The sequence below is a fragment of the Ischnura elegans genome, chromosome 12 (genome assembly GCF_921293095.1).
Source record: "Ischnura elegans chromosome 12, ioIscEleg1.1, whole genome shotgun sequence".
Lineage (NCBI taxonomy): Eukaryota > Metazoa > Arthropoda > Insecta > Odonata > Coenagrionidae > Ischnura > Ischnura elegans.
This window is the reverse complement of record NC_060257.1, coordinates 56,634,542-56,649,909: the sequence shown is the minus strand read 5'-3', so window position 1 is coordinate 56,649,909 and position 15,368 is coordinate 56,634,542. Positions and strand designations below refer to the sequence as shown.

The following is a 15,368-nucleotide window of genomic DNA, read 5'->3' as shown; positions in this document are numbered from 1 at the left end:
TGTGGTATTCCATTAAATACGTTTTTCCTGGATATACACAATTACTTATACCACTTTATTTTCATCAGAGAGCGACCCATAGAGTTTAAAATCATAATTGGCGCCTGAAATTGACGATAATTCATTGAAACCCGGGTCACGCGCTGATAAAAATTAAGTGGTATAAGTAATTGTGTATATCCAGGAAAAATTTATTTTTCCTGCCTGTGATGAAAGCTACAATTTACACCATGGTCTGTATGATATTAAGTTTTCCCGGCATATCAGTTGCAGAAATGTTTTTCGGATTTTCCACCGGTTGATGTCGTCCATGCCTCCCGACGTTCCGATCAGTTCCGTCGCTGTTCGAAACGTCGGGAGACATGGACGACATCAACCGGTGGAAAACCCGAGAAACTTTTCTACACCATGGTCTGTTTCCGCATTGAGAACTATAGTCTGTCCTAACAGGGAAGACGGGTGACAGAACCGCTCAAGACCCCAGCAATAGACGGGTAGGTATCTGCCGTCCGCCTAACAGTTGGAACGAGACTCCTAGGGCGGGCTCGCAAAGATACACTCCTAGGGCAGGGCCTATAAGCGCGAGCTTTTTACCTCTGCACCGCAGATGGGGGAGGACAAGATGGAGAAAGGAAGGAGGCGCCGCCGCGATAGGAGCCCGACGACGCCTCCTGGGACGGGATAGGGAAGGAAGGGATGGGACTAGAAATCCCGCACCGTCACAAAGGCGGGCGGGTCCTACCATCAGCGAAACCAGGCAACAGCCATTAATTGCTATTCTAACAATTTTGGAGGATTATCCTGTGAGAAAGAATAATCCAACGATCAAATCGTTAGATCGTCCGCCAAACAGTAGCCGTGGTCGTCTACACAGTCGGGTACGTCGACACAAGTCGACTTGAGTCGCGGTTTTCGAGTTCCATTCTGTGTGTGTCGCCGACTGTTGTGACAAAAGTCAACAAACATTTACGCGTAAAAATTTGAGAGTAATAGCCAGTTTCCGTGAGTCGACACTAGTCGACGCGTGAGTCGCATGAATGGAAAGCACCCAATGAGTCACGAATTGCTCTCCACTCTGAAAACAAAAGTAAGCGTTGGCTGTAATTTTTTTACAGTTTTGAATTCATCTTGTAATTTCATTAAAAATGGAATCATAACACGACATAGTTATGTCACTTAGTTATGTGACACTTGGTGATTGCAAAATATTGTATTTTGATTTTTTTAAGTGTCACACTAGCTGTAGCGTCGCTTGGCTGTTAATCGAGAAGTCTCAGGTTAAAACCCTGGCGAAATTCTGTGTCATCCCTAAACAAAATCCTCGAATCCTGGCTTAAAAAAAGGATCTCGCCACCCTGCCCTGAACAGTGAAACTTCTAGTTTAATTGATGAGTGGTTTGGCGTCCCCAAACAAAATTCTCGAAGAGAGATCTTAGATAGAGGATCTGTTCCCTACCCTAAATGGTGAAATACGCGGACCTTTACGTTAGTTCTGGGTGAGCTTTCCACTCACCTATCCAAAATAAACCCTCGAGTTGAATTGCTGAGTGAAAAGTGATTCTAACTTTCTTATGAAAATTTACCCCTTCGTTTCATGGATTGTAAAAAATCATAGAATCCCATAAAGTTGTTGCTGAAGTTGTTTTGAAGTCCATCTGAGGCGTCAAACGTCCCTCTTACTTAACTTTACACACTCCTATTGTCTTTTATTCCGTGACTTTATAACTACTACATCATTCATCCGCTGTAATTTACTATGCCTGCTATTTATTATGGCAAATCAATCCATGCATCGAGGCGGAACGAAAATTACGAGGAGACTGGAATATTGAAGCCACATCGATATTTCGCAAGGCGTTTGGTGTTTATGACTGGACACGGTTGTGGTTTCCATGGAAACCCTCACTTTTTGCCTTACCCGCGGATATTAACGAAAAAAAGGTGCCTCATTATCGCCATATTTTCCGTTTTGAGGTTTTCTGTAATACCAATGAATTATTCACATTAAAATATCACTTCTTAGTAAGGTGTTCAATGTTAAAAGTTATAGTGAAATGTGTATAAAGCTTATGAAAGCGTATCGGTATTGACTTAATAGGTATCTTAGATGTTCACGTTTAATATATTTGTTTCTAGTTAACTATTATGTATTTTCTTGCTATTGGACCACTACAAATTGTCAATATTGCTGTATTTGGGTATTTCAAATAAATAAATAAATTTATGGGGCAAATGCGTTTGTTTCTAGGAAAATAATTTGTCTCAAAGTCCATTGAATCGTTTATTGCAGAAACCCAATAAGCGACATTTTTTTAATTTTGACTTTATAGCACATTATGGATCTTACATTTTAAAGACGTTATTTTTTGTGACTTTTTTTATTTTTGGACTAACATGCTGCCTTATTTACATTTACTGATCTCTAATAGATTTCAGCAGATAAGTTATATGCCCTCTAATCCTATTGTGGGTCATTTTGAACCACAAAGCTTGCTGCAGAACTACCACTTAAATTTACTCCAGCTGCATTTTATGTACCTTTCAAATCTTTGTTAGTCATTAAAAATGATAAAATGCAGCCTTTTATTTTTCTGGGCATTATTATTTTCAATTAATAAGGCTTTTAGATGTTCCAATCAGTTCTTTTTTCACCCATTCGTCAGTGAAATGACAGACACTAATTTCCTATATTTCAGGGGTTAATAAGAGGTTACAGCATCTCTATATAACAACACTGAAATATATTCAGAAGTTTTTATATTATTAAGTTAATATTAAAACTCTATGTCTATATCAATCAGAATGTACCAAGGAGAAGATAAAACAGGGCAATGAATACTCAGTAATAAAATATAAAAATAAATAATAAGAACAGGGGTTATTCTAAATTATGGACCAATTTTCAAAAATTGTATACAAATTATAATGAAAATTTATTAAATTAAATTGATATCGCACATCATTTTAAAAAATTTGAAACTTCCTCTTTTCATTACCATAAAGCATTTTCATTTTGGATTTGTACTGGAATAAATACCGAGTTTTGAAAATGGGTCAATTAATGGGACAATGACCATGTATAATTTAAAAAGATTTATTAGTCATTTTAACCTTGGAGGATCTTCTAGGGCTTGAACCAATTTCGAGGTTTCTAGTTTGAAGATGTGTCTAACCATATCCACATAAAACCCAGTAATCGAGTTAATACGCTGAATGGGTTATGATGATCAATTTTTTTCTTATCTATATAAATAAAAGAGGGTGTCTGTTTGTCTGTCCGCTAAGCATTTCTATACGGCTGAACAAATTGCAACCAAAGTTAGTATATAGGTGCATTGCATGCTCTCAAAGCCCTTAGTGATACTTCTCGTTGCGTTTAATGCATCCTTTGCGACGTTTTTCTCATTACCGTTTGTTACGTCACTTCATACAACTTCTTGTGGTTTGACCTCCTGCCTGGTAGGCACACCTCTTGACACGCTCAAATGGAAAACATAACTCAAAGGATTCTACAATTTACTGTAAATCCTCTCACTTGCACAGTATACGGAAATCCTTTTCTCCATTGTTTGCTGTTTCATATGTATATCTTCAGCATACCTTTCTTTGTTTCTTCGCCTTAAAATCCCGCCATTGGACCATAAATTCCAAGTTCCAAGTATCCCACTTCTCTGGCTACCATTCTCCCCGAGCAACGGCGGAAGGCACGCTTTTTTTTATAATAAATAAGGTTTTCAGATATTCCTCTCCATTCTTTTTATCCATTTGCCAATAAGTCCTTAAGTTTAAGGAGATATAATAGGTTACGACATTTTTAAATAACAACACAGAAATATATTCAGAGGCAAAATTCTTGTTCTATAGTAATGTTAATGTACCGAAGAAGACACACAAAATGTTTGGCAGGACAAGAAATGAAGCAAATAAATGAAAAAACATGCTATTGGTAACTTTAACCTTGGAGAGGGATTGAATCAATTTCAGGGTTTCTAGTTTCAAGATGTGTCGCACTATGCTCACTCAAAAACCACCAATAGGGTAGTTTCATTCATCAAATAAAACGAAAGGCATTGATTGCGATTTGTTACCCACCAATAGTGTATTCATAATATACAAATTATTTGGTTTTAGAAATCCCAGTTTAGACGAATGTTAATGGTCAATTTTAACCTCATTTGGAAAAGCCAGATTGGCGTCCATGCGATGCCACTCCACGTGACGTCACAAGGCCCCAGATGCTATACGAATAGTCAGGAACTTTAAATCGTCTGAGATCTTCAATGCACGCTTGATGCACAGAGCTCAGGGAAACGTCTCTTAAAAATCACCTATTAAATTTCCTAACATCGGAAAGTTTCCTTCGTTTGATAGGGTAATAATAATCCTTATTTAAGCCAAGCGCTGCCTGCTAGCTGGGTACTTTGCTACCTGCTAGCAGCCTGCATCGTAGCGGCGTTCAAAGCCGCGCACCAAGGTGGCCTCACACGGCGGCAACGGGAACCAGAATGACGTTACATGGGCTTTTCCCAGCATTCATACTTAGTCATCGCGTTTTCGCGCGCTTGAATATTTTCACTTTTCATTTAATCGCGAAAAATATATTTAAAATCTAAAAGCGTGAAATGCGTGCCCCAGGAGTAATAATCTTTCGATTTAGGCAATAAAAAAATAATAATAGGAAACCACCATATTGAATCAATCCACTGAATCGTTTCTCAAGATCATTTTTTTCTTATTACATGTATATAGTTTGGCCTCGACCCTCTTCTTCGCAACAGTTTCTGCAATATTCCTTTTAGTCCTCCGAAATGGATGCACAAAAAACTCTCTTAGCTCGTTTTTCACTTCCATGTACAGCAAGAAGGTTCGCTTTGTCAAGATCCAGTTCTCGGTCAATGGTATATTTTTTGTCTTGATTCCTCGCTTCACTAGTTAAAAGCTTCCATCTTGGCCATTATATATCCCAATGGACCCATTGCCTCAGCGCCATCGCGTGGATTTGACCTCAAACTGTCACCAAAGCCACACGCGCGCTCGTTGTTTGACCGCAGACAATGCATTTGGAATGGGAATGGCTTTCGTGATGAATCTGCGAAAAATTTAATTAGTAAAAAGTGGGCTGAAATATAAAAAGTTGAAAAATTATAAAACGACGTTTTTCAAGGCAGAAACCTGAAAATTAATTTTAAAAAATAGTAAATTCATTTGTCCCTGGAATCAACATTACAAGTATATTTTACATTTCAAAAAATGACATACATAAATTAGGAATCCCTTTTATACGTTGAGATGAATCGAGACAAATTATTATACGAATTTAAAAAAATAAGTAAATAGAAACCATTTTAGTTTCAAATTCTCATTAGCACTAGAAAAATGAATGCTTGAAACATATTCACTGTAAAATCAAACTAGGAAGACCTTGTAACGTACCCCTATTTTTTATGTTATGTCTATCTATTGATTTGAGAGGGATTTCATTTTTTATAAATAATTTTGAGTTTTCTACCTTTTTATAGCCATACCAGTGGCGTCCTATCTTAAATCTATCATATATCATTGGCACATGTTTCGATGGGCTCAAATAGTTACTTTTCTATTTTTAATTACTTTTTTCCTATGATTCATCAATCTACAATTCTTTAGGTTCAAACAGATATTAGAGGAATGCAATGTTGAAATTTATTATTCTTTATAGTTAATAAATCTACTAATTTTTAAAAGGTTTTTTGCCCCAAATTTTACTGATATTTGAAAATAGTATAAATAGTTGCAATTAAATGTTTTCAAAAAGGGATTCATCTTGCTCTTCCCATTTCTCGCGTTTTATTCTGTCTCAAATCACGATTTTTTTTCTTGGCACTTGTATAGTTGGACTTTGGTTATTAAGAATGCAAATTTTTATCTAATGACTATTCAGATTCCAACAGGAAATACAAGGGATGTATGAAACGTGTTCCTCAAGCAAACAAATACAGTTTGTGGTTTGTTTTTTTTTTTAAGCTTGGTTTATTAACGGATGTCTCTGATGATTGACGGATCCATAAATGGTAGCACTTAAATTTGGCATTTTGTGGCTTTACAGTAGCATATACGTCAAAATGCACGAAAAGTTTGTGCTAAAGGCCAGTAACATGGCAAAATCTATAGGTAATGACCATACTTGTGACCTCGGCCCCCACAAATGACCGATGAGCGAGGGTCAGGAGTTTACCTAGAGGTCTCAAATTTTTTAAGCCTTATATTTTACCAATTCCACAACTTTTTTTCATTGTACCGTATAGATTTGAAAAAAAATCGATTTTTCCGATCTGCCCTAACGTACAGGTCAATGGAGATCGGTATAAATCCAGTACATTCAATTGAGATCGTCTAGTATGAATTACTTATTGTAGGAATTTTTACTCAGGGTGTCAAGATTTGATCTCTGAAACTTATTCTCCAAGGAAACAACTAACTACACTATGTGTTACGATTCATTTATCACCAATTTTTCCAATGATTGATGACTTCTACGATAGCTGTGAATTAATATTAAAGGCATTTATGTAACCTTGCTATCCCTCAAAAAATATCTTATTCAAATAATAGCTATTTCCTTGGCATCAACGGTATTGAATTTTTTCAACGATCAGAAAACTCCTTTTTAGCATTGAGACTTCTTAGGTACTAAAAGGCAATACAGGAAAGGCCATTGAAGCTTAATCTCCAAGAAAATAAATGTACATCAAGGCTTATTGTTTCCTATCCCTTTCGAATTTTGTTTTCTATTTCAAATGTAGAAAATTTCCATGGCATCCATAGTGAATAATTTACCTTTTTTCAGTTTCTCACAGACATTAGAGATAAGATATATTCACGAAGGATTAAATTTGCTATGAAAAAATATTCGGCCAAGCCAGGATACGAACACAGATCTCTCAATTTCCGGTCAATTATGCTAACCAGTTACACCTCCATTCTAGGCTAGGCCACATATCTTCACACACTTCATATCGAATTTCATCCATGGTGAATATAACTTTGCCCCCATGCGCGTGACTGCGTACAAAGTCACTTGTTTTTACGCAGCCCTTTGATTAGAGTCATGTATATACTATTTCTGAGGAGACGAGGAGAAGGGATGGATGATAGAAAAGTCTTCCAAAAAATTAAACAAAAAAGTCAGAGGGTTTTTTTTTAAGTTTGGTTTATTTCCGGATGTTACTGATGATTGACGGATCCATAAATAGCGGCGATTGGATGTTATCGAGACAAATGAACGTGTGTCGTATGTACAGGTCAATCGAGATGGTTGGCAATCAGGTGCATCCGACTGATTTGGTGGTCGAGTAGGAACTTCTTAGTGGACGTATCCGTAGGTCTTGATGACGGGGGCGGCGTGGACCACGGGGGTGTGGACAGCGTGGGCGACCACGGGGGCGTGGACGGCGTGGGCGAGGACGGGGGTGTGGACAGCGTGGACGACGGGAGCCTGGTGAAAAATTAAACACCAATATTAACGTCAGCCAACATAATTCAATGAAACATTTATTGTGACGGCGGGATCCCTAAAATAATATAAACTTCCCCGAATCTCAATTTGGCATTGCCCCTCTATATTGCAAGTCTTAAAAACTTTCTTTTTAACAATCCCCATCTATTTATCAACAATACATTTCAACGTTCTTTTAAATAAACAATCTAAAGCATCAACCAAGCAAAAAATTCATTAACATATAAATTAATACAATCAAAAACTCGAAGAACGAACGAAATTAAATAAATATGTTAGTAAAATGATATAAAATGGATTAGTAAAATGATGTAAAATGGATTTGGACAAGGCACGACGTCGCAATACCCAACGCGAAAAGGCTTCGTTAAGAATATATCTCACGGCTTCACTTCGTACAAGTATATAAAATTAATTTTTAAAATATTTTTTCAAGTCGTCTACATTTTTACAGCATGTATATATTTTACTAATTGGCATATTTCAATGGGATAGTCTATTATTATAATACGTCAACTAGTATGATTTCTTCAGTTGTGTTAGTTTATTTACAGAGATTAAAAATTCTTTTGGCATGAAATAAATTAATGAAATGGATTTTTTGCAGTGTTTTCAGTACAGGTACATTTTGTACATTTGTTGTAGTTTCTGCAATTTTTATTGCATAAATATTTTTTACTAATTGGAATATTTTGGAGGAAATTGAATGGTTTCCACTGCTAACATGCCACATTATATTTTTTTAGCTTATTGCCAGGGATTTATAAAAGATGTAATGATTCGAATTGCAAGCCAATCGAAACGCGTGTGGTGGAGTTTAGGAATAAAATTAACTAGACAGTACGATATATTTGCGTGCCATTTAACATGATACGCATTCACGATATCTCTCCGAAAAAAGTTGACTTCATCTCTGAGCTGCATTTTAGGCAGTGTTTTCTTTTTGTATGGTTATTTTCGTATTACGTACCTTCACGGAGATCTTGTGGACATTAGCGTAGGAGGTGGCAACGGGGACAGCCTTAACAGCCAGGGGAGCGTGGACAACGGGGGCAGCGTGAACAACATGGGCGGCGTGGACGACGGGGGCGGCATGGACGACGGGGGCGGCAGCCAGGATGGCGCCAGGGGCGGCGGAGACGCAGGCCACGAGGGCGAGGAGAGCGACCTGTGGAGGGAGAGAGAAACAGAAAAAAATAAGCATCAAAATAATTTTTGAAATCGAAACATTTAAAAAAATTATTGTTTTGGAGGTAAAAAAAATTTATATATATATATATGTACCAGAAAATTTCAAGTGAAGACTAGTGCTTTAGTGGGTAGAGCACCTGTATGCTGATCGAAGGATCAGCAGTATCATGGATCATCGTAGGATCAAAAGTATTTTAAAAATCAGAATAATTTTTAAAAATAAATGTAGTGGAGGTAAAAAAATATTTCTCTACCTGTAGTGACTTTGTGGGTGGAGTACTTGGATGCTGATCGAAGGAACAGCAGTATTAAAGATCATCATAGATCAAAAGTATCAAAAAATAGAAACAAAAATAATGCTGCGGAGGTAAAAAATATCTCTGTACCATACACGAATTACCATGAGAGAAAATATAAGTAGGAATAATCTAATGATCTATGCATATTGCTATAAGTAGTAAAGAGCGCGCAACTTTTCTCGTGTGATCAAGAGTAGCGAGTTTAAGCGTAAAAAGTTTAGCATGAGCAAATAATTTTTATCATTTTCGACATTTACCCCTCATTTAATATGATTACCATCTAATTCTAACCCGCCCGGTGCGTTTTTTATAGAGGATGTCCGGAGGTGAAAGTCCCATGAGTGACACTTGTCAGAACGCAGCGGTAGGCATCAAATGCTTCTACATAAATTCACTTTCACCGATCCTCAACCTCACTCGTTCCGTTCGAGATTTAAAAAAAAAAGATTCTTATTTCGGGTAAAAAACAACTAACCAAAGCACCTGATATTCTCAACAGAATTAGGCGTAATATAATGGAAGTTCGACATATTGAAATAGAAGATAGCTGCACTTTTACACGATTATTTTAATGCGTATGACGTGTTTCGACTCAAAGAGCCATCACCTAGTGTATTCATGAATTCGTCTAGCTATTAGTAGCTCTGAGCGGAAGCCCTGAGTCGGAACTCGGCACGTTGGATAATATGGATAAGTTAATCCGGTGGGAATCCCGAAATGAATTTGCCAACATAATTCACCTGGAAAGCATGAAATCGTATTCGTCTAGCTATTCGCAAACCAAGGTAGTACATTAACTACCGAGTACTAGTATTGACAATCCATTGACTGTATGCGGATGCTAGAACACCACTAAGGGCAACAAATAATAAACGTTCTACTACCGTTCAGTGGTATCCAAAGATATATTCCCCAAGGGGCTAATCTTTTCTAGAGAATTCAAGGGATTGCTTTGAAAGGAAGGCGATACCTTCCTCAATCTAATCCCTTAACTTTCCCTCTCAACACTGCGGTCTTTGGATTTTTTTATTAACATATCTAGGATTTTGAATAGAATGAAAGGGATAAGGCTATGGAGTCACTATAAACTAGCAGATAGGAGAGCTGCATCAAACTAATCTTAGGATTGTTGACTATGACTCAAATTCCTGTACTGGATGACATTAAACAAACTCCTATCAATGGAAAAAGGAGGGTATATGGGTACTCACGAGCTTGTACATGGTGGTGGTGGTTTTGTTGTCGGTCTGTTCCGTGGAAGGAGACTTGAGCTTCTCTTGCGAGATGGACTGAGTGCTTTGGAAGAGCTCTTGGTCCCACTTTTATACCGGGCCGAGAGAAGGGCAGCTCTCCGCGGGGGACCTTGACGCACGGGGTGTGAGGAAAGCGATGCAGGCGAAGGGTATATACGCGCGTGTATCATATTTTTTTTCGGGATCGTGGGAGAGGCAATGATTTCTCGTCGTGTGTAGGGTGGGGGTTCGTTAGGCGCCACCCATGTCGGTGGGATACTCGGACAGGGTCATCTAGAGGGGCGGGAGAAGGGGTCGTTTGACCTTAACACTCTTCTGGAGAAGTCACTCCCAAAGACAGATGAGCTGGACCCTGCTCCAATCTCCCTCTACTCTTCCGAAGACGCATCAATCCCATTACTTCTACAATTCCGTACTCATTATGTTCATTATATTACTAAGATCCTGAGCTGGGTAGTGTTTGAAATGCAAGTATTTTAAAATACATATCGATGGCCAAGTTCTAACAACACGTTTCTCAAATTTTGGCCGGTTTGACACAGGTACCTTAAACAAAGTGTAATAACATTAAAAAAATAAAATTCAATCGAAAAAACTCTTTGTTGGCAAATGTATGCTTCTTTTTCAGTTTTATGAATTTTTGTTTCTTAATTTTAGAGTACAATTAGAAAAAATTAATTTTTTTTTTGCTCTCTTGAAAATCTAACTCAGCTATCGATTTTTGAAATATATTTGTAATTTGTACTTGGCATTTCAAATTCAGGACCTGAATCTATCTTGTATTTTTTTATATTTCAGATACAGATTTTATGTTTTTTCCCATTCTAAAATAAAAAATACATTTGTAAAATACTTTTTCAGTTGTTCAGATAACACTTCTGCAACATTATGCTTCAGAGATTACTTCGCTTTAGTTAAAATCGTTTTCTTCATGTTTGCACATTTTTCCATGACGTCCCAAGGGAGGCTGTATTTTTTTAAGATCTCTTATTTTCCATAAAAATGTATTTTGTATTTTAGAAGGTATTTAAAGTAACATTTTTTAGTTTTTTAAAATTGTGTAGTTTTGATTTGCCCAAGTCAAAGGTAAGTATTCTGTATTTCAAAAACTCCTCGGCCTGTATTATTCCCAGCCCTTCTCGGATCGAAAATACTCACAAAGTCAACAAATTTAACGTTCTGTATTTTCTAGTCGATAGGATACCTGGCTCTCACCCGGGAAGTCCGGGTTTGATTCCCGGTACAGGAAAAAATTTTTCGCACACTTTTTCATATATTTTTACACTTGGTAATTGCAACTTTAATCACTTTGCATTTTTATTGTTATTTTTAAAACATACTTATACGCCTCTATTGTTATCATTTGACTGAATATAATTTGAAGAGTAACGTGACTCTGTATTCCTCTGCATATAACCAATGTATGACGAGGGGTTAGATGGAAGATGGAACTTCCCAGTCCCAGGTTATAAAGGGTGTCAAAGAGAAGAAATGAGTTTCTTTGAAAAAGCTAGGGATATGAGTGCAGAATGGAGAGTTGCGTCAAACCAATCTTATGATTGTTGACTTATGATGATGATGACTGATTCTCGTGGTGAGCGTATGTACTGAGGTTTGGTGATGCTCATTTAAAAGCAAATCCAACTGCCTCGTTGAAGTTTTTCACGCCGCAAAGAGCTTCCCTATTCATAATGAGTGCTGACAAGCGCAATTCCGAGTATTTTTATAGCTGTACACATGGGAACCCTTCTTGTATTGAGGAAATATTTTTAGCGTTTAACTGTTTACCTCTTAGAACCATCCTAGTAACCAATTACTTTCAATTTACTTGCACTAGTTAACCTCTTTGTTTTTATTTAACATTAATTTCAATATTTATGTACTTATTTAAAGTTACTGAAACCTAACCTTACAATTTTAAGATTAAGTTCAGTAACATCCATTATCCTGACCCCCCCGCTACAATGATTTTGCCGCCAACCAAGTATATAATTCAAATACGCTCTTGTGTGTGCTATATCTATTCATGGGTGGGTCCACGAAATCATTCCAAATTTTCTATGACTATTATTTTCCACATCTGGCTGGTAATGGCTACAAAATCTCTGCTTCGGCTATACCTGTCTCTTTGCCGTCCTTTAATCAGTCATGTGTATTGCATTTCAAACTATTCCTCACGATTCAACCAACAAGTCCACATTAAGTCATGTTCCATATCCATTTCGTTCCAGATTCTTTCGGAGATTCTTCCTTTCATTGGTTCAAATTTTTTCCAAGTATTTTTGTTCCGAATATTTCCTGTGTTGCGTTTCATCATATCCGTGCATCATGTTCACTATTTATATTGATGATTATAGTGTTTCTCTCATTTTTATCGTGTTTACACCGCTAGAGCTCATTATTTAATCCATAGAATCTGTTCAATGCAGATAAACTCGTGCATAGACAACATGACCATTTTCGCTGATATTTTACCCAGCCATTGAGATCAATAGTATTTTTAATTGACCATCACTACCGTCCGCCATATTTAACGTAAAATTTAAAATTTTAAAGCATTATTTGAACTATTTTCTGTGAACTTATTCATTAAAATTTAAAAATCAATTCGACAATAAATTATCTATCATAAGTTTTCTTCTCCAACTGGAATACTTTGAAAATATTTGCTTTGTATAAATCCGCAAAATTTATCGTATACATCAGCATGGTTCCCAGCATCTACATTTGTATTGTCTACAAGATCGCTCTTGGCAGAACGGCTGCTATTAGCTCGAAGGTCACAAAACTGAATACAAGGAAAATCTTTGTGGGAAAGGTAATATACGCCTTACAATCATGGATCAATAAAAAAAATGATCACAATAGAGTAGCCTTCGACGTGCCAGATGACGAAACTGCAATTAAAATGGATGAATTAGTGGAGAATTGAAGGAAGCATATGGAATGGAAGCAGACGAAAGGGAAATTTTGAGCTGCGCCATATGTGGCCGGAAAAAGACTGAGTCGCAATTAATAAATTGGATGAACGATGATGTTATTTGGGGAAATTCGGGTCATATCTTGTGAGTGGTAAATTGATTTATATCATAATGTATAAACGAATTCTAAGTAGCAGTCTGCTGTCTCTCATCTTCTTCCCGATTATTTTTCAAAATTCGTCTGTTATTTTCAAACCAAGAGAATGCATGGGTAATAGGGTACTAGTACGGACCATCCAGTAACTGCGTGGGTCGGTGTTGTGAATCGTGAGAGCAATATCATATTGGCCCTAGAAATTGGGAATGATTTAATAATCTATCTATATTTGTAGCAGAATTCAACAGTAACTACGCTGCCATAAACAACAGGTTCTCGCTTTACGATAGGATCGACTCACAATGGATACAGTGCACGATCTGTGCTGATTTTGCGCGAGCTCTTTTATATTTAAAATCTCGCCGATTTGTTCCACTCGTTCTTTATTTTAACGGGTTTATGTTTCCTCCTTGTCTCTTCAATCAAGGGAACTGCATAGAGGAGGCCCAATTCCATCCTAGGGTGATTTCTGTTGCCACTTCGGTCGCATTTTAATCGCACCTTGATAATGTTACGCTGTAACGAAACCATGGTCGGTCTCAATAAATTACCATGTTGAAATACCAAAGTTATTATTTCGTCTACTCCTATGATTATGGATTTCCACCAAGTTACGCCCGCTACTGCTAATTATTTCTATACCATTCTAGCCTTCATATCACAATTTTTATATTCCATTCAAAATACATGATTTTTCTTATAATATTTTTTTTATGTAGTTTTGATTTACTGCAGCTACAAGTCAGAAAGTCCATCTCTGAGACTCCTAATTTTTTTCCAATTACATTTCGTCAGATCCCGTATCTCTGATAGGTAAAGGAGTTTACTCTGAATAAAGTCTGCTTTATTAATCTTCAGTTTTACTGTCCCTCTAATTTCTTTTGGCCTTCATTTACTATTTACCTATCTTCTTTATTGCTAGTTTTGATTGAGTTATTCCGTTGTCTCGCTAATATTGCTTTTTTATTCTGTTACTTATCTCCTCATTAAAAGGGTGCACATACATTATGCTCTATCGATCAATTTTTGTGACGAAATGCTCCCTAAACCTTAAGCAATGAATTAGAAATTCGAGGATAAATGAAATGTGCCTTTTTCAACATTTGCATTATTTCAAATTTTAAAAAAATTACCGAGTCGTTTCCCCGATTGATATTCTTTCTATATTTGAGGAACAGACTAATTTTGACGTAAGCGCACTGTGCACACGCTGAAAATTTCACGGTGATAGCTCACTGAGTAATGCGACATCACAAAATAGAAAATACAATCGATCCAGAGGGATTACGAGTTCTCTTAAGTCCATGATGCGAAGTAATTGGAAGCGAAGTTACGAATGTTACAAATAGAAGAATTTCAAGACGGTAGAGCATGGAAAACACACTAAATGGTATAGTCTTAGATATGGCTATTTTTGTTTCAACTTTCCGTGTAATGTAGTAAAATTACAAACGATTTCAAAAGTTTGGGGAAAATTCCCAGCAATGGAGTAAGGGATAGGATACAAACGGCAGGCACTATTAGGTCACATCTCTTATTAGTGTAGGCCAAAGTTACCCTGATGGAACAAAGTAACCCCATCTTAACCCGTTCTTAATCAGAGCTGCTTCTGGGAGAAATTAAATTTCAAGACATTTTTAAAATGTTAAAATTTTCTGTTCAATCATAATTATTGTTACATATACATAATTCACCATTATACATTACCACACAAAATAATGCGTAGCTTAAATCTTTCATTGATAGAGCTGATTCGCTTGTGTATACTCGAACACTTTCAGAAGATATTGAGGGGTGAAAGTTTTCACACAGGCTCTTTGCATTATGTGACGTGGGCAACCAAAGATTATACAAAAAATCCAAAAATATCAAATATTATCTTTATACCCCCTTAAAATGTTCAAAATGGAGGCTTTGGTTATTTTTGTGGTACACGCGAGCACGTGACCAGCTCTAGTTCCTATAGAATATTTCTTATCTGAAATATTATACATTATTTAAATATATTATACGTTAAAAAACCACATCATTTACTTATCATTTTCTTTAAGC

General features: G+C 36.7%; 1 protein-coding gene across 1 annotated transcript; it reads right to left on the bottom strand.

The window, feature by feature from the left end:
* Positions 1 to 7,164: 7,164 nt before the first annotated feature.
* Positions 7,165 to 10,289, bottom strand: LOC124169622 (A-kinase anchor protein 14-like). The gene is made up of 3 exons (XM_046548268.1): positions 10,197 to 10,289; positions 8,466 to 8,663; positions 7,165 to 7,474 (listed from the first exon to the last, which is right to left on the bottom strand). The coding sequence occupies exons 1-3, from the start codon at positions 10,206 to 10,208 to the stop codon at positions 7,343 to 7,345; spliced, it is 342 nt and encodes a 113-aa protein (XP_046404224.1). The 5' UTR covers positions 10,209 to 10,289; the 3' UTR covers positions 7,165 to 7,342.
* Between the last annotated feature and the right edge of the window lie 5,079 nt (positions 10,290 to 15,368).